Source organism: Esox lucius, chromosome 11 (genome assembly GCF_011004845.1).
Source record: "Esox lucius isolate fEsoLuc1 chromosome 11, fEsoLuc1.pri, whole genome shotgun sequence".
In the NCBI taxonomy this organism is placed as follows: Eukaryota; Metazoa; Chordata; class Actinopteri; order Esociformes; family Esocidae; genus Esox; species Esox lucius.
Window position 1 is genome coordinate 41,090,072 of NC_047579.1, and position 25,212 is coordinate 41,115,283.

The 25,212-nt window shown below is 46.6% G+C and overlaps 2 protein-coding genes across 13 annotated transcripts in view; one reads left to right on the forward strand and one right to left on the reverse strand.

Moving 5' to 3' along the window:
- Nucleotides 1-368: 368 nt before the first annotated feature.
- On the forward strand, nucleotides 369-2,274 carry hexim1 (HEXIM P-TEFb complex subunit 1). The gene has a single exon (XM_010874734.3). It carries the CDS (start codon nucleotides 728-730, stop codon nucleotides 1,862-1,864), a length of 1,137 nt encoding a protein of 378 aa, XP_010873036.1. The 5' UTR covers nucleotides 369-727; the 3' UTR covers nucleotides 1,865-2,274.
- A 4,948-nt stretch (nucleotides 2,275-7,222) lies between these two features.
- Nucleotides 7,223-25,212, reverse strand: part of arhgap23a (Rho GTPase activating protein 23a) — an 83,731-nt gene continuing 65,741 nt past the window's right edge. For 8 of the 12 annotated variants that reach the window (XM_029123175.2, XM_034295084.1, XM_029123174.2 and 5 more), the window contains 17 exons: nucleotides 19,079-19,234; nucleotides 18,281-18,395; nucleotides 18,153-18,192; nucleotides 17,914-18,051; nucleotides 17,238-17,546; nucleotides 16,988-17,049; nucleotides 16,672-16,790; nucleotides 16,412-16,530; nucleotides 15,184-15,336; nucleotides 14,433-14,511; nucleotides 14,253-14,326; nucleotides 13,983-14,072; nucleotides 13,476-13,601; nucleotides 13,320-13,361; nucleotides 12,685-12,778; nucleotides 11,308-11,339; nucleotides 7,223-10,647 (listed from right to left, as the gene is read on the reverse strand). In XM_029123175.2, the coding sequence (XP_028979008.2) occupies nucleotides 9,166-10,647; nucleotides 11,308-11,339; nucleotides 12,685-12,778; nucleotides 13,320-13,361; nucleotides 13,476-13,601; nucleotides 13,983-14,072; nucleotides 14,253-14,326; nucleotides 14,433-14,511; nucleotides 15,184-15,336; nucleotides 16,412-16,530; nucleotides 16,672-16,790; nucleotides 16,988-17,049; nucleotides 17,238-17,546; nucleotides 17,914-18,051; nucleotides 18,153-18,192; nucleotides 18,281-18,395; nucleotides 19,079-19,234 (3,230 nt within the window). In that variant the 3' untranslated portion in view covers nucleotides 7,223-9,165. Of the gene's footprint in view, nucleotides 10,648-11,307; nucleotides 11,340-12,359; nucleotides 12,385-12,684; nucleotides 12,779-13,319; nucleotides 13,362-13,475; nucleotides 13,602-13,982; nucleotides 14,073-14,252; nucleotides 14,327-14,432; nucleotides 14,512-15,183; nucleotides 15,337-16,411; nucleotides 16,531-16,671; nucleotides 16,791-16,987; nucleotides 17,050-17,237; nucleotides 17,547-17,913; nucleotides 18,052-18,152; nucleotides 18,193-18,280; nucleotides 18,396-19,078; nucleotides 19,235-25,212 lie in introns of all 12 variants that reach the window. The other 4 variants (XM_029123177.2, XM_029123170.2, XM_029123172.2 and 1 more) reach the window with 4 other exon arrangements.

Sequence of the window (25,212 nt, forward strand, 5' to 3'; positions counted from 1 at the left end):
CACTCCCCCCCCCTCTATTTATACATGGTAGCGTCTGAAAGAATGCCCCGCACTGCTTTCCTCATGAGCCCATTGGGCACTGGATTGACTCATGGCATAACCAATTAAAAGATAGGCGAGGCGTAGCAACAGTGAATATTCAACTTTGTCCAATACCAACAATCAAAGGGTGGGCCTATGTCCTAAAATCTGATTGGCTAAAACTTTCGATGAGTCCCATAGAGTTTTGGGTAGGGTAGTTTACCGTTGCCTGTCGCGCCGGTAATTTACCTAAACTGAAACCACATATCCCACAATACAAGTTGAGCCAAGGAAAGCAACATGCGCACTCGCACTGGTCGAGTTGATATAAAACCGCGAACGCCTTCTTGTATAGTAGCACACTGGACATTGTTGTGGAGACGGAAGACAATGTTGAGACGGACTGCAATTTCTAGTGGCACCGAAATAGTTAACGGTACTTAGCAACCGTAGCTCTGACGAATCGTTTGAGAAGTAACCACTCAATAGTGTTTACCATTCAGAACTTTATTTTTTGAGTTGCGACAGGGAACGTCTTGAGAGTTACCTCTACTTTTCTTAGAAAGTAAATGTTGCTCATATTAAGACAGAAACAGTCTACTTTGCAAAAGTTAGCGAAGTATATTTTAATGTTAATTTAGCTTTATTCGCACAGAGACAACAACTGACATGTGGTAAGGCAAACGAACAACACGCATACACCAGGATGACAGAACCGAGCATTGAGAAGATCCACAACCTGAAAACTTCAGATACCCCATCAGGTGGGAGAGGAACAGTTCTGGAGCATCCCCCAACCAATGAGAGCCGTGGACCGGAGACTAACAGTAGGGGGCGACATGGAGATAAACAGCAGCAAACACAAGGCGGCGGCAGGGGTATCACTTCAGACAAGTTATGGCAAATGCAAGGCGGACAGGGGGAGGTGTGCCCTGGATTGGTTGCCGGAAATGCACTCCCAAAGTGCCCAGCTGCAACACAGCCTTGCCAGGAGCCAGGCGCAGATGCAGCAGGAGAGGGTCTCCTAGTTGCCCATGGAAATAGTGGAGATGGACCACACGAGGAGACCCTGAGTCAAGTGCAAGGCGAGAGTGGGAAGAGAAGCGAGTCTGGCTCTCCAGGCGCCACGGCAGTTGCTGATGCGCGCCATGGAAAGAAGAAACACAGGCGCCGACCGTCCAAGAAGAAGCGTCGCTGGAAGCCCTACTTTAAACTATCTTGGGAGGAAAAGAAACAGCTTGACGAGCGAGAGACCGAACGAGCATCTCGAGTAAGAGCCGAGATGTTCGCAAAGGGGTTGCCAGTAGCCCCCTATAATACAACGCAGTTCCTTATGGATGAACACGACAGAGAGGAGCCAGATCTGAATACTGAGAGTGGGCCACGACGTCTGTTAGGGACTGGTGCTCGCCCAGAGGACACTGCAAGTGAGGAAGAGCTATTCGATGTCGAGGAGGACGACGATGACGGCAGTGGTGGTGGAAGCGACGGCATTGGGAGGCCTGGAAATGCGGGTGGGGAGTTTCTTCAGAGGGACTTTTCCGAGACCTACGAGAAATACCACGTAGAGAGCCTTCAAAACATGTCCAAGCAAGAGTTGGTGCAAGAATACTTGGAGCTTGAAAAGTGCATGTCCCGTCTGGAGGAAGAAAACACCCGGTTGCGACGCGCAGCCAACCCGGACATTACAAATGATTGCCCGGTAGCTGTTCCCCAATCGGACTCAGCGCGGATCAGAGAATTGGAGGGCGAGTTGGAAAGACTGAGGGCGCAGAACAGTGAGCAGTGTTTGCCGAGCCAGCTGAGCAAGGACCGTGAACATATTGTCAGATTAGGTGACTGAAAATGAACGAAGCCAAGTAAAATATGTAAATGAGGGGACTAAACATACATTTTTAAATTGTCACCATTTTTATGTAATCTGTTTGTTTACTCTTTGGACGATTCAGTCCATTAATTGCATTGCAATACTTGATATATATTTCTTTTCTATTTTGATTGTAAGGCGTATAAAACTTTTTCAAGAAGTAATGTATATATTTCAAATGATAATTATTTTCTTTTTATAAAGAGAATGTATTTGAAAATGTGTTTTTTTTTTTTTTTTTCCTGGTTCTTAAGTATTGTATTCATTAAAATGCTCCATCACACAATTTGTTAAATCCGCAGGACATTGTCCAAATCTGAAGTGTCAAACAAGTTTCTTTCAAGAAAAAAAAAACTCCCCACAATAAATTAGCAAGTTAACATGTACACGTGCATTTCTTTGAGTTATTTTCTTAGGGATAAATGTTTCCATGTGTCAATAGGTTTATGAATACAATGCAAAGTATTAAGCTGTTGGATACATCATTTACAATTTAAGCAGGAGTGATTGAAGATGCTCAATAGCCTAGATTTTGTTTCAGTCTGCGTCAAGTTTTACGAGAGATTATCAAATCAGGTAAATTGAAATAATTTGCCCTGGCTAAGCCACACATTTTTAAAATCCTAGTTGCGTTCTGCAAACTCCATTAGAACTAAACTAATCGGCAGTACATAGCTGAAGTTCGATTTCACAACTAATCACAATATACTTACCAAACCTATTTAACAAGTTACCCAGCTCATATCTGTACTTGCTTCCATATAACATTCTCCTAATTCCATGGTACAATTTATGGTTTGAAACATGAAGTTTTGGAATAAGGCCAATGGACATCAGACAACTTTTTGCTTTTTTATTAATGTATTTGGCACTACTAATTATAATTTAATATACAGTTCACAGACAAGCGTTAGGACTAAAACAAGTCACAGCGATTGCAAAGGGTCTACTCAAAAGTAATTCATTTACATTATGCGTTATGCTTTCTTTAATTAAACGGTGTAGGTCCAATGCCATCAATTCGATTCATGACATCCTGAAATGGCTCGTCTCATGCCATGGTGGCCTTTTACTTGGGACCTCCACGGATTTTCCTGAGTTCGCAGCCGACGTTGAATTCGTCTAACATGCTAGAGCTCATATTGGCAGTCATTTAGCTGCTAACACCTGTTCAGTAATGGCAACAAGATAACGTGGAATAATACGTTTATTACATTTGTTTCAAGCGAGCTATTGCAGAGAACATGTAATAGCTAACACAGCTAGCAATTATCTCTTAATAGAGAACTGGTTGCAACCAGCTAGATTATTTGCTAAGTTAGCTAGTAATAGCTGTTAGCTAACTAACATATGCGCAGGTTTAGGTTACGATAACTAGCTAGCTTGATAGCATATCAAATTAGCGTCTTTCAACTAAACTAAGTAAGGTAACTAGCAAGCAAGGTAACAACGTCCTTGTTTTTAGCTGAACTTTCCAAGCTTATTTTTTAGCTAGCTAGATTTCTGGCAGATAGGTCACATTTTCCAAATCAATCTAGGTTAACAGACGTAAAATAAATTGAAAAAAGTGTATGCAAGCCTTCATGTATGTTAAATAGAATATAGTTTTAAAAAATAACACTGGTTTCGAGTAGACCGGTCCTTCAGATGCAGACAGGAAAGTGTGGGCCACTGTCAGTCTGGTGTGGGGCTCCAACCGCCTACTATTCAGCTGAGAAGACTCAATATTGTATGGGAAATGTAGTTCTAAGATTCATATGTGAGACGCCCGCTGGGGAAAGGAGGACCTCAACCAAAGATTCAGAATAACTTTGGTGCAGGAAGAGTTGGGTGGAGGCCCATGCCAATCTTACTTTATATCAGCCGTGTCACAAACCTTAACCTCACTTTACATTTTGATTCCTCTTGATCATTTGCAATCACATGTTTTACATTTTAACTGAAGAATCTGAAACTGTCTGGATTGATGCATGTCAGGGTTGCAATGATCAATACCACAGTAAACGTCCACAAAGCCGTCAAGCAACTGCAATACATATAGTTTAAACATATTTCTGTTTATTTACATCTTACTGTATCACCTTGCTTTAAAGCTACTAAGCCATTGAAACAAATGGTTACAGGTGGATCACCTTTAGTCAGGCCATTTTCTTTTCAGATAATTTACTTCAGCAATTCCACATATACTTTACACGATACAATATGTTACAGATGCAGACATTATGTACACACATTTATCAGACAACAAACGTAAGGAATATCACATTTCAAGAAGCAAACAGCTACTGCACACACAATTTAAGAGTGTCAGATAGGCAGGGTCAGTTTGGTTCAGCGTGGTTCTACTTGGCTGTCTGTCTCCTCCACTACAATGACTGAATTTATGTTGTTCAGCATAGGAACTTTAAAGCAATGTTGGTTGTAAATTTGTATTGTCCAGTAGCCAAGGGTCAAGCTCACTTAGGATGACAAAATCTGATGCTGATTTAAAAAAGATCTGTCTCCAATTTGTGAATATATGGTAGCAGTGCAATAATGGTAGCTTTCACCTGGAACCTCTTTCTTTCATCCCTCCATCCCAGAAATGATTACCCTTTCACAATGTCAGCATACAACAAGTCTTTGCACATTTATGCCTTTTAATCATATTTAATTGGAAAATGTATCTGACATTTAATTATTATTCAGGACATTAGGTCCTGGAGTGTGGAGCACTAGACCAATGTGAGTTTAGGTGCAGCCACAAAAGGAATTCATCATAGTTTGAAAAAGACACGAACGGTGAACATGCACATAATACTTGAGGTCACATAATGTTGACCTTTGACCTCCAGGGTCAGAATTACCTGTAGAAATTGCTTTAAACAGTGTTTCTGAAAGGGCATGACATTTACCTTTCAAGTAAAGTTGTACTCTTAAAATGTTCATCCAGCACAGTCAGAAGAGGACTGATCATCCATCTGAGTTTCTCTCTCTAGGTTCCTCTCTAGATTTCTTCCTAAATACGAGTTTTTCCAAGCCACTGTGCTTCAACTTTGTTGTTGCTTGCTCCTTTGGGTTTCAGGCTGGGTGTTTTTTAAAAGCACTTTGTGACATCTGCGGCTGTAAAAAGGGCTTTATAAATAAATTTGATTGAAATAAATTTGATTGAAGTACATATAACCAACTTGGAAAGCGCCAGTTCCACTTATTGTTTTAAAATATTGGTGGGAATTTACTGCAGTCTATATTGGTAAGGATGTATTGGGAATAAGATCCTGTCTCCAAAAATATTTTTTAAAACCATTTTCGAACTGCACATGGACAATTTCACTTGGTTCAATCCCCAAAATAACTGCACTATTACTTTGAATTCTTTGACTAAAGTTTCAAAATATTCAGGGGTTCAATAATGAATTTGGTGAAACCCTGGCGTTAATCATAATGATTATAAATACTCTTGCCACTTTTGGTATGAATATGATAATGTTCCAAAATTCCAAAAATATAAAGGTCCATGGGCCACACCCGGTCTTGCATTGCCATGCCAGTGGGACTCAAAGTTCACCATATTGTATTTTCCTCCAATTTGTATTTTGGGAAAAAGCGTTTAGAGCTATTCCTACAGTACGACATGACCAGTCTTCACACACATGACTGTTTTCCACCTGTGGAACAAGGTTCAAGAATTTGACCACGGCTGTACAGACCAATGAGACTTACCATGGGTGTAGTTTGGCACATGTATGGTCACAACTCCAGCATGGACAATGAAAGCATAATACACCCGGGAACAGATCAAGTAATGTCAGGAGAAAATGAGTGCAAGCACATTTCGATCGACCACACTGTGGCGCTATTGAAAAGGCCAACTTTGCAAGCTCACTCCACGCTCCTTGTTTAACATACCCTGGCCTCCAAACATAAAGTAGACACTCCCTAAACCCTACACCTATAGCACCTACAGACAGATCTTCATGTAACATGCTAATGGGCTCCATAGATAAAGGTCTTTAATAATTGCATAATAGAGACCAGTATAATAAAATAAAAAAAAGAACTATACCGCCATTGACCAATAAACATTCTGGCTGTGGTCTGGCATGTAAATGTATATAAATCAGAAAGCAGTAATTATTTATCAGTTGATGTAAATGTCCAAAACACTGTTAAGATGTAACATGGGGATTATAATGCATGAACCATTCCTCTCTATTGTTTACATGGAGTGAAATCCCTATGTAATAATTAATGCAATAGGGAGGAAAGAAATAATTCTAAAACATAGAAAGCTACCATTGCTGTACTGCTATCACATATTTTCCATGTCTTGGGACAAAGACTTAAAAAGAACACCACTGAGACACCATTGCCCTAGCAAGCCAGATGGCCCAAATTCGGTTTGACTTGTGGTCTGGTACCATATTCTCACATTCTAAATACTGGTTATCCTTTGACAGGACATATTAGCTGTTCCACACAGAACACGGTTTACACAAAATAACCTGGGTAAGACATGCAGCACCATGAAGTCCCCCTATCCGAGCAGCATCAGGTGTTGCTGCTGTTAGTGAGTGCCTGTTAGATCAAAACAGCCTGCATAGGAGTGTTCTTGGCCATAGACAGTGTGCTTTTAATGGCCTCTCAGAGTGTCCACTCGTATCTATTGTACACAGAGCCAGGTCAGTGTTTTAACACAGGACTGGTGGTAAGAAAACGCTGTCTGTTCGGATTTTTAGCTAGATGTGAAGGCTAAGGTTTCCAGCTTTGCAACTCAGGAATAATGAGGGTTAATGAGGTGGTAAAGACTGACCGTGGCACTGCGGAATTAAAAACCCTCCAGAAATCAGGCACTTGTAGAGCAATTGTTGAGGTAAGACTAACCAAAAGTCAGTGACATTCAGCAATGACAAAAACCCTCTCAGGGAACACTGGTTGAGGGATACTTAATCAAATTGAAACAGAAAATTATCTTGTACTTGGTTCAGAAATTATATACATGTTAAAACACAGCAGACCTACTTTAAGGGCCCAGTGTTTTCTGCTATCACTAATTTGTGTCCAGGAATTCTGAGACTAAAGCCCCCTCCAAAAATATGTTTTCACTTGAGTCTAACCTTATGCAGAAGTGGTTCATAATGGAGTATTCCTACCAGTATTCCGGATTAAATACAATCAACGGACACAAATGTAACTGGATAGGTAACTGCATAGCAGGTTACATTTATAATTCCAAATGCCACTAAACCAATAATAATTAGATATTTCTCTGTCACCAACAAAATTAAAGCAAATGTTGTTTCTGGTACACATAGGCAGGTTTGGTCAAGTACATTATTACCAACTCATACACAATTGAAAAAACAGTTATGATGGAGTTTATTGCAAATCGTCTGAGCGTTCTTTGTCAGTAGAACTGAGATGCAAACAAACTGCAAAAAAGGGTTTTGTCAGATGAAGCCAAGTATTTTCACTATGTTTTGAGTAGGTTCAAGTTGGGTGAGTTCGTTTGATAACATATTTCTGCATAGTACTCTGTAAGTCGTAGAGAAAGGCCATCTTAGGAGGAGACAAGGAACAGGCTCTTGGTCAGGTTTTAGGTTGTCTCTTTGCTTTAAAACAGATACACCAAAGAAATCAAAATCACAATAGAAGTACTTATTATTTTCATACAAAAAATATATATAATATATACTGTGTATAAAACAAATAATAATAATATATTAAGGGAAACATTTCAAGTAACATCTTGAAGAAAATGTCGGTGCACCTGTGTGCACTTTATGTAAACCATAAAAAAATTTAAACATAAAAAACATAAAAAACAATAACGATAATATATATATATATTTACAAGGTTAACTTAACAAGGCTTTGTACAAATGTTACAAAAAAGTTCAATACACAAGCACCTGCACACTCAAACATACTCACATACTGGCAGGCAAACAGTCACACACGGACAGATTCAAATATTAACCGAGACTGACAGCTTAGTAGCTGAGCATTACTGTTGTGTTACTATCTGAGTGTGTGTGTGTGTTTATATTCCTCAGTGTGTGTGGGTGTGTGTGTGTCTATATATATTGGAATATGTGTGTGTTTGTATTTCTCTATGTGTATTTGTATGTGTGTGTGTATTCATGTGTCCTGTTATATCTCTGAATATTTGTTATTTGGGTGTGTTGGCAGTTAGCTGACTGTTAGGACCAGTTGTTGTTTTCGTCAGTTGTAACAGATTATTAAGGAAGACTGATATGGAAGTGAGAGGGGTGAAAAGAGAGGCTTACCTCATACAAATCTCCCTCCTGTACTGCCTGGACAACTGTTATACTGTACATGCTGCTCTCAAAAAGTGTGTGTGTGTGTGTTTGACTGTGTGTCTGTGTGGGGTGTGTAAAAGAGAGAGCCCACAGCCCTGTTTAAAGTGTCACTGTGAGAAGCGTTGGGCAGGCCTGGTTTGGCATTCTCTTCGTCCCACTTGCTCTTCCTGTGTGCGAGACAGACAGGAAGCAACAGAGAAGACAGGAAATATCCAAGTATCACCGTCTGTCTGCTGCCGACAAGAGGCAGAATTATTCACTGTGACATTGACCGTGATTAGGTCTGTCTATATCCATGTCTGTCTTTGTCACTCTCTCGTTCTGTCTCTGTCGTTCTGTCTGTCTCTCTATCAGTCTTTCGCTTTGTCTATCCATCTGCTTGTCTGTCTGTCTACGGTCTCATTACAGTTTTGAATTATTTTTTATTTTAAACCCACAAAGATGAGAAAAAAAATAAGCTTTGGCAAATGCAGGAATGCCCCTTGCCATGCAAACGGAGCCAATTCCACACAAAAAAGAAAATGTAGCGTGAGGAGACTGGAGGTCAGAAACTGGTCTCAGACCTGTCACCCACGAGCCCTTATGTCTATACTTGGTTCTGCCGATCACTACCCACTGGCCTGGAGACAGCGCTATCTGACCCAGGGAGAGACGGCAGCAGCCCCGACTCAGCGGCGGGGGGAGGGGGGGTGTTGGGTATGGTAATGTACAGGCAGAGCGGGGCGACGGGGACACAGATCTATATCACAATTAACTGCCAGAATTGATTCAATGACGTTAATTACTGTGGGACAATAAACTGCCCCAATGCCGATCACTCAAATTAGCAAAGATTTAATTTCCCGTTTCCCCAGTACAGGCTCTGTGGGACTCCTCTCTGTTACTCCTCACAATGCCACAGCTGAATGCCTGGCGATGAGTTGTGGGTTTGGTCATTCCAGCTCTACGTACCAGTGTCTAAGCCTCTGTCCCCGGTTACAGATACTGGTGGAAGCGTGAGGCTGGGGCTCTGCGCGCGGCGGGGGGCCCCTGTAGGACCGGCTGTCCCGAGTCGAGCCCCCGGGCTTCCAGTGTCGAATCCTGGGGTTTTCCCTGGCCGGGAGCGGCGGGGGGTGACATGGGGAACTCTTTGATGGCCAGCGAGGGCTTCTTGTCCGTCTCAGTGGGGGAGACCACCACCGTGTGCCTCCTCCAGGCCCGCCGCTTCCTCCGCGTCTCGGGAGAGAGAGGCTGCCTCAGCCCCACGCTCCGCAGGTCATCGGCCGAGCCAAGCAGGCGCGCCCGCACCTGGTCGGCCAGGGACCCGTGCCCCGGAGCCTGCCCCGAACCACTCGGGGTGAAGGAGGCAGCCTCGCCATGCGGCGAGGCGGCTTTGGGCCGGGCCGGGTGCAGGCTCTCCTGGCTGCTGCCCGAAGACGGGTTTGTCTTGGATCGGTCCCTCCGTACCGCCGGCGCCCCGGCCCGAGCTCCATCTTCCGGCGGCCCGGGGAGATCCACCAAGTCCAAGGAACGAGGCTTGGGCTTCCCGCTGTCCCTCAGCTTCTTCCTGGCCAATGTGTCGCACTGGATCAGCTTGTGTGGGTTGAAGGAGGGCCGGGGGTGCAGTCTGTGGGAGGTGGAGGAGGAAGAGAAGGAGGAGGACGAAGGGGTGGTGGAGCGCGCCCCTCCCTCACTCCTCTCCCCAGGGTCTTGAGTGTGTATGGAGGGGGAGGGTGTGCGGGTGTTGCGCTGTGGCGTCGAGGAGACAGCTTGGGTTTTGCAGTGTGTGTAGAGGAAACTTCGTGGAGCTGACGTCGGGGGCTGTGTTGGGGGCTGGGTTGTGGTAGGTGGTGTTATGATGGCTGTTTCTGGCGGATGTTTCTCAGGTCTCTCCTGGGTGAGGGAGCGCGAGGCGAATCCACTCTCATTGTCAGTCTCGCTCACCAGCTCACTGCGTTCGTCGTCAGCTTCATCGCCGCGGCCCTCCGATGCCAGGCTCCGCCCCAGGGTGGAGAGGGTGGAGTAACCGGAGACGATGGAGCGGGCATCCTCTGGCCCCCGCCACATCTTGCCCTTCAACTCCACCCTCACCCCCTCCTCAGGGAGCAACATCACCGTCTGCCCTGCCACTTCTTCAACACCACTCGGCATGCTGGGAACCACTGCTTCCTCCACAACCTCCCCTTGCTCTCTTGCTCTCTCTACTAGAGACTCTTCTTCTTCCTCCTCCTCATCTTCATCCTCTTCTGCCTCTGCTCGAGGGGCGGTGTCTGCCCCGGCCACTCCCGCCCCTGCATCCTCTCCCTCCTCCATCCCCAGGTGGCTGGTTTTGATTGGCTCGTGTTCCGAGTCGTCATCCGTGCTGCTGCCCAAGAGGCCCTTGTGGCGCTTTCTGCGCTTCCGTCCGGTGACGGCAGACATGATGGACAGGGTCAGGAAGTCCTTGGCAGTGAGGTCTCGCTTTGACCCCCATGACCCCTGAGGTCAACACAGTCACAAAGGTCAAAGGTCAGATGACTTACACAACCATGGTCTTACAAAAAAGTGTTTTCTCGTTCGTGTTGCCCTAGTAATACCGTGTTTGTGATCTGAGTGGGACTGTAAAGTGTTGCCCTAGTAATACTGTGTCTGTGGTCTGAGTGGGACTGTAAAGTGTTGCCCTAGTAATACTGTGTCTGTGGTCTGAGTGGGACTGTAAAGTGTTGCCCTAGTAATACTGTGTCTGTGGTCTGAGTGGGACTGTAAAGTGTTGCCCTAGTAATACTGTGTCTGTGGTCTGAGTGGGACTGTAAAGTGTTGCCCTAGTAATACTGTGTCTGTGGTCTGAGTGGGACTGTAAAGTGTTGCCCTAGTAATACTGTGTCTGTGGTCTGAGTGGGACTGTAAAGTGTTGCCCTAGTAATACCGTGCTTGTGATCTGAGTGGGACTGGTAAGTGTTGCCCTAGTAATACTGTGTCTGTGGTCTGAGTGGGACTGTAAAGTGTTGTCCTAGTAATACCGTGTTTGTGATCTGAGTGGGACTGTAAAGTGTTGCCCTAGTAATACTGTATCTGTGATCTGAGTGGGACTGTAAAGTGTTCCCAGGTGAAGGTCTGTGGCAGGTGTGAAACAGCCCAGTTGGTTATTAGAGACCTTACCTTAGATTTAGCTGAGTCACTGTTGGTTGAGTCTGCAGGGACAAGAGAGGGGACAGAGGGTGAGAGGTCACGTGTAGCTGTCTGTGTCACATGGGCGGGAGGGGGCAGCGTGAATGGCAGTGATAGGGGCACTGAGGTTTTCAGGGAACAATCCACCTTCCTGTTCTCCAGCTAGCGCATCAATGTGCATAAATACCACACTACTGAAATATATGAATACAGTTTAACACTCTTATCCTAACTAAAAAAGTTGTCAAAAGTTGGAGAGCTGTGCCTCGTCTGTGCCCCTCCCCCCAGCTGCCCTTCACGCACACCCGAGGAACACAACACACACTGGTCACACACCACAACCACACAACACAGAACAGCATGGGGTCACCCACTACTGACGGTCCTGGAGGTGATCAAACCGAATGGAATGTGACCAGGGTTGTTGGGGAGAGGGGGCGGGGACTGGGTGAGAGACGCTGCCATTGAAACAACCACGGCACACCATGATGACATCACGGCAAACAGTGATGACATCACCCGGTGAGGGAAGCGTCGGGAGGAGGGAAGGCAGAAACTTGTTTTTAAAATCACCACACGCGGCGTCCCACCCTCTCTCAAACACACACACGCACGCACACACCCTAAAACCCAAGGGTAATGCACGGGTGGGTCTGGAGAGAATGAGTGAAGCGGGGGAGGTGGACAGACAGACAAACGGACAGACACACCACTTTTTGAGGGGCTCTCCCTCTCAGTGATGGAGGACACACTGGCAGTATTCTGTCAGCCGGACGACGTGAAAACGCCGGACCCTCCTCACACACCCCTCAGACACCGAGAGGGACGGGAGAGCCATTTCCTCTGGAGACTACGATGACACAGCATACCACCCCCTCCCCACACCGTCTTACTGACAAACACGATCACACCACAACTCCCTGGTCCCACCCCAAAACACATACACACACACGTACACACACGTACACACACGTACACACACGTACACCCACGTACACACACGTACACACACACAGGAATTGGCAGGGGAAATCCCATCCTACCGCAACGACTGTTCCACGGGCTCAGCTAAGAGAGGGATGCAGAAATGTACAGAGAAAGTGAAAGATGAGTAACAAAGAAGAAAAGAAAAGCAGATGAAAGGACAGAAGCACAGTCAGGAAAGGGAGAAAACTCAGCGACCGCAAATCATTCCAAATCTACGTCATGCTTATTTCCTGACCCCACGGGTTCGGTTCAGGTGCGTGGGCCTGTCAATAACCACGTTACAGTTTAACACTCTGTTCTGGCCCTGATAGGCCAGAACAGGCTGTCAGTAGCTCAGTGCAGGTTCTGATTGGGGCATTTGGACAGTGGATGGGCCCTCACCTGAGGCCTCCCCTAGCAGAGTGGTCCTGCCGATGTTGGAGAGCAGGTGGTCGATGTTGGGCGCCGGACCCAGATCCTCTGTGTCTACTGGCGTCTGCAGGGAGGAAACGCGACATCAGAACAGGTCTGAGTGCAGGTCTTTGTCTCTCCCCCACATGCCCCTCTCTTCTCTTACACCTCACTTTGACTAGGGTTCCAAAGTAGTGGATTGAGTAGTAAACACTGCCATTTGTGACACAAGCCAAAACACCTGGCCAGTGTTTCATTTGTTATCCCCTGGCTTGCAGAATTGTAGCTGGGCAGTTTACTGTAGCATATTACACTTTCAGCCACTCCAACTGACCAGTTGGTCTCTTACATACACAAATAAATAGTTCCTGGAGAACCTTCTAAGCGAGTTTCTAATTGAAACTGCTACGGAACCCGAATATTATTAATTCCGTTTGGGTTCAGTTTTGATTTGGTTTTTCAAATTGTGAAAAGGAGTTCTTAAAAATACTTGTTTATATTTTTCCTTGATAAATAGGTACGAGTTCCCCCAAGTTTCAATGTGAGGGACTCCCGAGAAATCATCTGATAGCCTTTTCTCTTTAGAGATCACCTTCCATGGTTCACAGCGTCACGGTCTACTGTACCTTCTCATCCTTGTCCAGGTCCTCACTGAAAAACCAGACGTACTACAGAGAAAAGAGACGGAGACAAATTAACACAGTTAAACATTCAACTCGTCTAATTGGAGTAAACAGGCTTGTCATTGGTTTACAGGGTGTGGAACAAAGAGGACCACTCACGTGCTGTATTAGTGTCTCAACTATCTTGTATCGGTCAGGCATGTGGGTCACCATGTCTGTCATGTTGTCTTCGGATGTCCTCACCAGCGTGGGCCCAAACACAAGGGCCAGGTTACGCGGCTCCATCTGGACACAGAGACAACGTGGTGAAAACATCCTGCCGGCCGACAGCCAGGCAACTTACCAGCCAGGCAACTTACCAGCCAGGCAAATTACCAGCCAGGCAACTTGACTGTCGCATTCCCTAAGGCTGAATGACGCCCTAGTGTCGACCAGGACCCACTTTAACCATGTCCTATTGTGAATTCATGTCATCTCCGATATGCTTCACTAACCATGTCCTATTGTGAATTCATGTCATCTCCGATATGCTTTGGCAACATTTACATTCTCATGTTGTGTCTTCAAAGTAACTACCAATTTCAATTTCATCTGGTCAAAAGTATCGCACTACACAGGAGAACAAAGTTAACTGAACACCACACCAGAATGCTATGGTATACAGACCTTGTTTTTTTCGCAGTGGTCAGCTACCGTCTTCAGATGGCCGACCAGGAACTTGAGAGTGTGGTAGTAATGGTCGGGTAAGTCACGGATCTGTCAGAGAGAGAGGGACACAGATGGAAGTACTGAGATATACACTATATAAATATGCCAATACTCCAGAGAATCCTGTGTAACCAGTTAGCTCCAGTTCTACTGTGAAACACACAAGATGTGATTAATGACCAGGCTTTCACTGTTGTATGAAAACAGGCAGAGTAAACATTCACTTACCAGCTTCTTCATAGTCTTCAGCCGATCCCCAGCGTTCTCCATCCGGTTAGCGTCAATGAAGTCGGTGTACTTATCTGTATTTGTAGAGCAGCATTAATATGCAGAGAGGTCAAATGACACCAGATATTGAACTGTAACTAATGCCTTTACCAGCTGGTATTCTAACTAAATGGGACTAACCGTCAGTAAAGAGGGGCTCTGGGAGTTTCCTGAAGAAAGACTTGAGCAAGCTGCTGACAACATTCAGATCTTGCCATTTCTGTTAGGAGAATAAGGAGAGAGAGGTCAAAGGCCATGCTGAGAAGATGTGGTAGAATAGTCCAGTGGTTCTCAATCTTTTCCTCAAGGTACCCGAGCTGTCCAATGTGTTTGATCTATTCCAGAGCTAGCATACCTGATTAGACTTGTCAGCTTATCATCAAAGCCCCTGATTAGTGAATCAGGTGTGCTAGTTCAGAGCTTCAACAAAACTTTGATCCTTCAGGGACTCCCTGAGAAGTTCCAGAACAACTGATCTGACTGGTTATCCTTTCCCATTGATGTCTAATCAATCTTCCCACAGATAATAGTACATTAATGTATCTTATCGAGTCTTTTAAAAACAATTGAATGAAACAGTATACTGGACTAATTATTTGTTTGGTGTGAACCAGTGGCGTCGTTAGGCCCTGGATGTTTTATGAATAGCCCCAGATCTCAAATTGATAAAATAAAATACTAAAAAAAGAAAAATACCATTATGATGCACTGTGCCTAGTGTATTTTAGTAAGAGTGTGTATGTGTGTGTGATTAGGAGAGTGTGTGTGTGTGTGTTTGTGTGTATATGTGTGTGTGTGTTTGTGTGTATATGTGTGTGTGTGAGTATTTATGTGTGTGTATAAATGTATGTGTGCATGTGTGTGTGTGTTTTTGTGATCCTGCTCCCCTCACCTCCTCAGCAGGGTTGATGTCTGAGCCCTTGTTGAGCTGCTCCTGCAGGGTGGACACCACAGCGTTGTTCCCCGGGACCCGGTAGATGCCAGTGTACTCTAGACCCATCTCTTCCACCAGACCACAGCAGATCTCTACGATCATAGGGATGAACTGAGGACAGACAGGCAGAGGGTTAGACACAGGGTCAGACAGACAGGCAGAGGGTTAGACACAGGGTCAGATAGACAGGCAGAGGTTTAGACACAGGGTCAGACAGACAGGCAGTGGGTAAGACTGACAGACAGTGGGTCAGACAGAGGGTCAGACAGACAGACAGAGGGTCAGACAGACGGACAGAGGGTCAGACAGACGGACAGAGGGTCATTCAGATGGACAGAGGGTCAGACAGAGGGTCAAACAGACACAGGTTTAGACACAGGTTCAGACAGACAGGCAAAGGATTAGACAGACAGACAGACAGACAGAGGGTAAGACAGACAGAGAGTCAGACAGACAGAGGGTCAGATTGATGGACAGAGGGTCAGACAGATGGACAGAGGGTCAGATAGAGAGAGGGTCAGATAGATGGACAGAGGGTCAGACTGACAGAGGGTCAGATAGATGGACAGAGGGTCAGACAGATGGACAGAGGGTCAGATAGACAGAGGGTCAGATAGATGGACAGAGGGTCAGATAGACAGAGGGTCAGATAGATGGACAGAGGGTCAGACTGACAGAGGGTCAGATAGATGGACAGAGGGTCAGACAGACAGAGGGTCAGATAGACAGAGGGTCAGACAGACAGAGGGTCAGACAGATGGACAGAGGGTCAGATAGACAGAGGGTCAGATAGATGGACAGAGGGTCAGACTGACAGAGGGTCAGATAGATGGACAGAGGGTCAGACAGATGGACAGAGGGTCAGATAGACAGAGGGTCAGATAGATGGACAGAGGGTCAGACTGACAGAGGGTCAGATAGATGGACAGAGGGTCAGACAGACAGAGGGTCAGACAGACAGAGGGTTAAACTAGAGACATATCTTACCAGTACACAAATTAATACAAAGAGCAATAGACCAATGCAATAAAGACCAATTTACATCCATCTATTCAATATAATAAAGTGTCTGTGATAACTGGAGGAAGACACAAACACTCAAATGAACACACACACCGCATACAAACACAAAATGACCAATTATTCACACTCTATGAGGAGTCAGAGGAAGGAGGCTTCAGCTGACCTTATTGTTGGCAGCTGGTTGACAGTCTTCTAGCCGGACTCCAAAGGCCTTGGGCCCTGACTTCTTGGCCTTCTTCATGATATTAATCCCCCAAGGGGACTTAGGGGGGCTGCTCTCCTCTGGAGACACACAGGAGGACAGACGCTCATTCAGAGTGAGACAGAAAGTGGACGGACACCTAACCCTCTTCATTAATCCATACTTCAGTGCTCCTAATCCAAAACATTCATTTGTGATAGTATTTGGTTTCTGACTCTGACCTTTGCACTCAGGTTTTGGTGGGCGCGGGGCACCAGCAGCACTCTCGATCTTGGCCAGCAGGAAGGAAGGCTTGGTCCGGGCCACCTTGGGAGAGGAGTCTGGCTTGTTGCCTGGTGGACTGCAGCCAGGGGGCGACAGAGAAAGACTGTTACACTGACTGACCAATCACTGACCGGCTGACTGACTGACTCACGATCGACTGAGTGACAAATCACTGACCAGCTGCCTGACTGACTGACAACCATGCTGGACATGAAACATGGGTGTCCCAAACAGATTCTGCTGTATGGTGACAGTGACTGACAGGCCCCTCACCTCTGTTTCCTGTAGTCATTGAGCTTTTTACTGATCAGAGCCTGTCTGGAGAATCCCAGCTCCTGAAACAGACAGATACACTTGTGAATGCAGCCTGCAAGCGACCACTCGAGGAACTGACATCGATGTCAAACTGCGATTTACACACAGGAGGTGTGACGTAAGATGTGAATGGCTCAGAGTTGGGTTAGAGTTGAGGGAGGGGGTCAAAGGTTAGTTGGGAGTTGATAGGTTGTGCCCTGTGACCCACCTCGTTGTCAGTCTTGCTGTTCTCCCGGATGACCTTGATCCAGTCCAGCATGTCCTCTCTGTCCTCGGCCTGCAGCAGGTATTCACAGAAGTCCTGGGTGGTCAGCCGTAGGGCGTGCTTGCGCTTGGTCTCGCTGTATGCTATGTCCACTAGGCAGCCCCGGATGCTGATTGGCTGCTCTTCGTCGGCGTCGCCTCCCAGAGTTGCGCCCCGGAGGACTGCCTCACGCTTGTCCTTATAGAGAAAGAGCGAATGGGAGCGCAGCACTGAGAAGACCCGCCTCCATGGTCGCATGCCGCTTCCCACCTTCTGTAAAACAAAACAAAGCTGGGTACTTAGGAAGGGATACACTTGATGTGCAACAAATCACCAATTATAAAATTATAATAATGGTATTAACAATATTAACAATAACATTATAAATAATTGTAGCTGGTGTCAAAACGCAGTGAAAAAAGAGGACTTGATGAATAATTCAACATATTTGTTCTGTAGAATGCCCCACAAAAATTATAGTTTCCAAAAAGATGATAAAAGTAAACAAATGATAGTAAGTGATACGTGTTAATGAGCGATAAGTGGAAGATTACCTAGCAATAATTGGGCGATAAGAGGTTATCTCTATCTGTCTGCCTCTGTCTGTCTGCCTCTGTCTGTCTGCCTCTGTCTGTCTCACCTTGCCCTTTTCCGTGAGGATCTGTTTGTAGTGCAGCCACCCTTCTCTCCATACGTCACTGTAGCTGATGCTGCCCAGGTCCGAGGTGGAGTGTCGTTTGGAGCGCGCCTCCTCCGCTGCCCCGATACTCTCCAGAGACTGACACAAAGGGTCAAAGGTCACACAACACCCTTTGGCATCCGAGGTACACCAATGGTGTTAACACTCTCCAAGCAGAAGGTCATCACAGACAAACTCACCCCGTTGGTAAAGAAACTTCTCACTCTCGGTGGAAGCCTCCTATAGAGGGTGAAAATGGAGGGTGGTTTTCAAAATGGCTTGACACACGAAAAACCAAGACAACCCAGATCCCCATCCCTGCACTCACGAGAAGACGCGTCCCTCGTCGCCCCGGAAGGTGTTGAGGCCCTCGTCACACGACTTGGAGCGCTCCGAGGTGATGGCTAGAGAATAGGAGGAACGGCGACTGGATTTATTACGGCCTTCTCAGTGGGAGGCGGAGCCAGCATGGGAAAAGGAGACAGGAGGAGACAGAAGAATGGAGATGTAATGCTAGTCGGAGGATGTTAGGGAGGTGGTGCGGGTGATGGGCGGATGTCATGGCTGACAGAAGTGGATGAGGTGGGGCAGAGGGTGGAGAACTGGGCTGACCGGATGGGTCAGGTTAAGTGAGGTCACCTCAGGTCACTTGGTTCACTACGGTCATGCAGGCAGAGACGGTCTGTCGGTCTGTCTGGGGACAGGCTGGGCTAAAGGTGGGTGATCATGCACAACTAGAGGAGCCCTGTTGGTCCAAGAAATACTGTCTACACCAGCTAGGGGCGCATGGCAACCTGACGCTACGGTGGCATCACATGGCACAATGCACCCTACGGGAGGTTGCCAATGTGCCTTAAGGAGCGCAGGGGTCCCATCGGTCGTGGCGGGGCTATCCGGGCCAATTCACTCGAGGCCAATTTTCCTCCCCCGCCACGGGGATAAAGTCTATCAACTCATGCAAAGACACAGGGGAGCATGCTGGGTACAGTCGACCACCCTGTGGTGGTGTCTGGAGGTGTCTGCTGGCATGGTACCAGACACCCAGGATGGGCGTGGGGGTTCTGGTATGTCTGCATGCAGGCTGCCGATCCGGGGAAATCCGGCACAGGCGGGGGCGGGGACTCACTGCAGTCGTGTGAGAAGAGCCTGGTGTGGGGGAAGGTGAAAGTGGGAGAGGCGGGGTTGGTGCCGATGGCGGGCGCCGAGCTCATGCCGCTGGACACCACGGAGGAGGCTGGCACGTGGCGGGCACGCAGGTCAGCACTGGGGCTGGTCGGCTCATCTGTCGAAGGCGGGGTGGGCGGGCGGGCGAGTGTAAGGATGAGAGGAACGTAAAGGAAGGTTAGAGATAGGGGAGAAAGGGAGGAGGGGAGTGGGAGGTGGGGAGAAAAGGAGGAGGGGAGAGGGAGGTGGGGAGAAAGGGAGGAGGGGAGTGGGAGGTGGGGAGAAAGGGAGGAGGGGAGAGGGAGGTGGGAAGGAGGAGGGTTTGTCAATGTTACAGGGAAGAATCAAGGGGAGAGAAACAGGGAGGTTTTAAGGGAAGGGGGTTGAGATGCCACACCAGGGTTAAAGGTCAGAGGTAATCAGGTTCTCTAAGAAGCACTTACACAGTGCATAGCTACTAACTCAATACGTCTTGGGCCGGTTAAGCATAGTCTAGGACAACAACTATCTATGGAAACCTGCGCTGATCAGCCATAACATTATAACCACCTGGCTAATATTGTGTAGGTCCCACATTTGCCTAAAACATCCCTGACCCGTTGAGGCATGGACTCCACAAGACCTCTGAAGGTGTGCTGTGGTGTCTGGCACCAAGACGTTAGCAGCAGATCCTGTAAGTCCTGTAAGTAGTGAGGTGGGGCCTCCATGGATCGGACATGTTCGTCCAGCACATCCCACAGATGCACAATTTTTTATTCAGATCTGGGGAATTTGGTGGACAAGTCAACACCTTGAACTGTGATCCTCAAACCATTCCTGAACCATTTTTTGCTTTGTGGCAGGGTGCATTATCCTGCTGAAAGAGGCCAATGCCATCAGGGAATACCGTTGCACAGGGTCTGGAACAATGCTCAGGTAGGTGATACGTGTCAAAGTAACATCCACATGAATGGCAGGACCCAAGGTTTCCCAGCAGAACATTGCCAAAGCATCACACTGCCTCTGCCGGCTTGCCTTCTTCCCATAGTGCATCCTGGTGCCATGTGTTCTCCAGGTAAGCAACGCACGCATCCACGTGATGTAAAAGGAAACATGATTCATCAGACCAGGACATGACACACATTGTTCCATGGTCCAGTTCTAATGCTAATGTGCCCATTGTAGGTGCTTTCAGCAGTGGTACAGGGGTCAGCATGGGCGCCCTGACTGGTCTGCAGCTACGCAGCCCCATACACAACAAACTGTGAAAGCACTGTGTGTTCTGGCACCTTTCTATCAATACCAGCATTCACTTTTTCAGCAATTTGAGCTACAGTAGCTCGTCTGTTGGATCGGACCACACGGTCCAGCCTTCGCTCCCCACGTGCATCAATGAGCCATGACCCAGTTGCCGGTTCACCACATTTCCTTCCTTGGACCACTTTTGATAGGTACTGACCACTGCAGACCGGGAACACCCCACAAGGGCTGCAGTTTTTAGAGATGCTCCGACCCACTCATCTAGCCATCACAATTTGGCCCTGTCAAAGTCGCTCAGATCCTTACGCTTGCCCATTTTTCCTGATTCTAACACATCAGCTTTGAGGACAGAATGTTCACTTGCTGCCTAATATATCCCACACACTGACAGGTGCCATGATAAGGATATTTTCAGCGTTATTCACTTCACCTGTCAGTGGCCATAATGTTATGGCTGATCGGTGTATGTTCAGTTATCCTCAGAAGGATAAGAACACCCAGTTTAGAAATAAAAAAATGTATATCTTACAGAGCAACATTACAGAAACAGACACACTCACACATGAAAGGATTGATAAGCGATGATGTTATTAAAAAGGCAAATAGAGAGAGTGAAAGAGCGCCTTACACATTACCCGTGAGAAGAGTTCTTCAAATGGAAATGGACAAGGCTTTTGCACCATTGTATAAAACTAGGTTTCAGTTCTTTCTTTACTGGTAGGGAAGTTTGAGTGAGTGTGTGTGTGTGTGTGTGATAACCTGTTCACCACAAGCATTCTAAAACACACACACAGAGATGTGAAACCAGCGAGCCACAACACTCCTCTGATTGACATAGACTATCTTGCTCTTGGTTGTAATGCTGGTCCAACTAATATGTCTGTCTGTCAGCACCTGTCTGCCTGTCAGCACCTGTCTGTCTGTCTGTCAGCACTTGTCTGTCTGTCAGGCTCTCTGGCAGCACCTGTCTTTCTATCAGCACCTGTCTGTCTGTCAGGACCTGTCTGTCTGTCCCATCAGTGAACAGCAGGGGGCAGCAGATCTTCAGTCACAGTTTGCTCAAAACTCGGTGGTTCCCAGCACCTAAACCCACCAATGTAGACTTCCACTTGAACTTCTGAAAGGGAACCTTCTGCTTTTTCATATATAGTTACCCTACAAGGTGCTCAAAATAGAAGTCTGGTTCTCAACCATTCTGTCTCCTCCCCCACGTCTCTGTCTCCTCTGCTGTGTCTTTCTGTCTCCTCCCCCACGTCTCTGTCTCCTATGATATGTCTTTCTGTCTCCTCTGCTGTGTCTTTCTGTCTCCTCTGCTGTGTCTTTCCTTCTCCTCCCCCACGTCTCTGTCTCCTCTGATGTGTCTTTCGCCATGTCTCAGTCTCATCCCCCATCGCTCAACCACATGTCCATTTCTCCTCTGACCATACAAATATCACCCTCCTCTCTAGTCATCTCTGTCTTCTGCTTTATTCTCGAGGTTTCCAGAGTCCTCCCCACCCCCTCTCTTTCTCTGTTTCTGGTGTCTGTCTCTCGTCTCGGCACAAGGGTCAGCCCAGCTTAGCCAGTGGGAGACCGGGCAGAGGCAGAAACATTCCCAATCTGGGATGTGGAATCTGTCTGTTTACAGCCGAGCCCAGAAATAGCCGCTCTTGCTGCCTGCGGGTTTAACAAAGGCCACCATTAAGAGAAGAATCCAGAGCGGGACTGAAGCTCCCAGTCGCCCCACCACAGGCCCATACACTACGACACAACACACTCCCCAAGCCTTTTACCACTTCCTCTTCTCCACAACAGCCACCATGATCTCCCCCCTCAGAGACTCAGAGCGTGGACCGCGCTCCGGGCAGTCTGGGCAGGGTCCCCCTGTGGTGCACGAACGCAGCTTGGAGGGAGCATGAGAGAGGCAGCGGGTGCCTCCACCATATCCCAGCCCACCACTTGTACCACTGGTACCCCGACATCGACCTCCAGGGCGCCCCAAAAACAGGCTCAGGGGCCCAGGTATCCCATATAAGACACAATCCTAGAATAAACAGCAAATATAGGTAAAAAAAATAATAATCCACTGTTTTGCAACCTGCCAACATTATTGGAAATTAGCTGAACAGACAATACTAAGACAAACTAACAGAGGCCAAGACAAGCCAGCCACTTTCCAGCCAGGCACAGATGGTGTTTATCCATCCGTGACTGCTTGTTTACTACACACCCTTGTCCTCTGTATCTGAGCCCCATAGACAACTGAACAGCCGCTTATCAAATCACGTTCCCAAACCACCAGGTCACAGACGCTATCAATGCCCCTGTGAAGGAGAGGGAAAAACATCAGGTCCCTGTCTGAGGAGAGTAACAGGCTTAGTTTCATTCTGTTGGTCATTAAACATGCCCCAGCTTGCGTCCCGGTTACCCAGTTTCGGTTAATTCCAGCTGCACTGAGCAGACGGGAACAGAAGCAGCAAGAATGTTCTCTTTTCTCTACTAAATCCAAATCTTTTTCTCTACAGTATCTCACAGAAGTGAGTACACTCCTCACATGTGACACTGAGGAAATGACACTTTGTTACAATGTAAAGTAGTGAGTGTACAGCTTGTATAACAGTGTAAATTTTCTGTCCCCTCAAAATAACACAACACACAGCCATTAACCTTTTCACACGTGAGTTTCAAATATTCCTTACCGATCCTCCAGCGTGAGTTTTTTTGCACGTGACTTCAGTATTCTCCAGCATTTGAACTCATGCCAGCATTTGAACAGTCACCTTGCTAGGTAAGGAACACTACATGCATTGCATTGCAAGCTTCTCTCGTTGACTCAAATTCTAAGAGCTGCAAAAGTTGGTTGATTTATAACTGTAGCTAGCTAGAAAACGTCAGCTAACCGCTAGCAAACGTCAGCTGCTCGCCAGCTAACAAATCGTGACCAGTAATTCAGTGCAGTGAAAATGAATAAACTATATACAATGCATACAACGGGTAACGTAACTTCTAGAAAGTTTTTGCAATGGTTTTGATCGGTAGTAGTCGCACTTCTTGTCCCGATTTGAATGCTTTCTACCTGGTTAATATCATAGTATGGTCTTGAAACAGTTACAATCAGGAAATAAAGTTATAAACACTGTTTGAGCTAAATGTGAGTAATTACCAGCCATTGTTATGTTACTTGTAGCTAGGCATGCTAATGGTGCGTTCTAAACAATACGTTCTAATCACACCGGTGTGATCCTACGCTTCAGGGACCACTCTAGCTTGATCACACTGGTGTGATCGTACGCGCCAAAGGGTTAATGTCTAAACCGCTGGCAACAAAAGTGAGTACACCCCTAAGTAAAAATGTCCAAATTGGGCCCAAAGTCAATATCTTGTGTGGCCACCATCATTTTCCAGTACTGCCTTAACCCTCTTGGGCATGGAGTTCACCAGAGCTTCACAGGTTGTCACTGGAGTCCTCTTCCACTCCTACATGACGACATCACGGAGCTGGTGGATGTTAGAGACCTTGCGCTGTAGCTCCCCAGTGCCGGCAGCACTTATGCAGCCCCAGACCATTACACTCCCAACACCATGCTTGACTGTAGGCAAGACACACTTGTCTTTGTACTCCTCACCTGGTTGCCGCCACACACGCTTGACACCATCTGAACCAAATAAGTTTATCTTGGTCATCTTTAGAAGAGGCTTCCTTCTGGGACGACAGCCATACAGACCAATTTGATGCAGGGTGCGGCGTATGGTCTGAGCACTGACAGGCTGACCCCCCACCCCTTCAACCTCTGCAGCAATGCTGGCAGCACTCATACGTCTATTTCCCAAAGACAACCTCTGGATACTTCCAGTGACCAGTATGAGGGAGTGTGAGAGCGATAACACCAAATTTAACACACCTGCTCCCCATTCACACCTGAGACTTTGTAACACTAACGAGTCACATGACACCGGGGAGGGAGAATGGCTAATTGGGCCAAATTTGGACATTTTCAATTAGGGGTGTACTCACTTTTGTTGCCAGCAGATTAGACATTAATTGCTGTGTGTTGAGTTATTTTGAGGGGACAGCACATTTACACTGTTATACAAGCTGCACACTCACTACTTTACATTGTAGCAAAGTGTCATTTCCTCAGTGTTGTCACATGAAAAGATATAATCAAATACTTGCAAAAATGTGAGGGGTGTACTCACTTCTGTGAGACACTATCTCTCACTTGTACTGTATACTGCCTCACATCTCACCATTTCAATGAAGACGGGAACTATGGTATACAGTGGGAAGAACAAGTATTTGATACACTGCCGATTTTGCAGGTTTTCCTACTTACTAAGCATGTAGAGGTCTGTAATTCTTATCATAGGTACACTTCAACTGTGAGAGATGGAGTCTAAAATCTAGAAAATCACATTGTATGATTTTCAAATAATTAATTTGCATTTTATTGCATGACATAAGTATTTGATCACCTACCAAACAGTAAGAATTCCAGCTCTCACAGACCTGTTAGTTTTTCTTTAAGAAGCCCTCCTGTTCTCCACTCATTACCTGTATTAACTGCACCTGTTTGAACTCGTTACCTGTATAAAAGACACCTGTCCACACACTCAATCAAACAGACTCCAACCTCTCCACAATGGGCAAGACCAGAGAGCTGTGTAAGGACATCAGGGATAAAATTGTAGACCTGCACAAGGCTGGGATGGGCTACAGGACAATAGGCAAGAGAGAAGTGAGAAGGTAACTGTTGGCGCAATTATTAGAAAATGGAAGAAGTTCAAGATGACGGTCAATATCCCTCTGTTTGGGGCTCCATGCAAGATCTCACCTCGTGGGGCATCAATGATCATGAGGAAGGTGAGGGATCAGCC

Excerpts from the sequence above, each read along its gene's own strand:
- hexim1 (XM_010874734.3), top strand. The coding sequence starts at position 728 with ATGACAGAACCGAGCATTGAGAAGATCCACAACCTGAAAACTTCAGAT.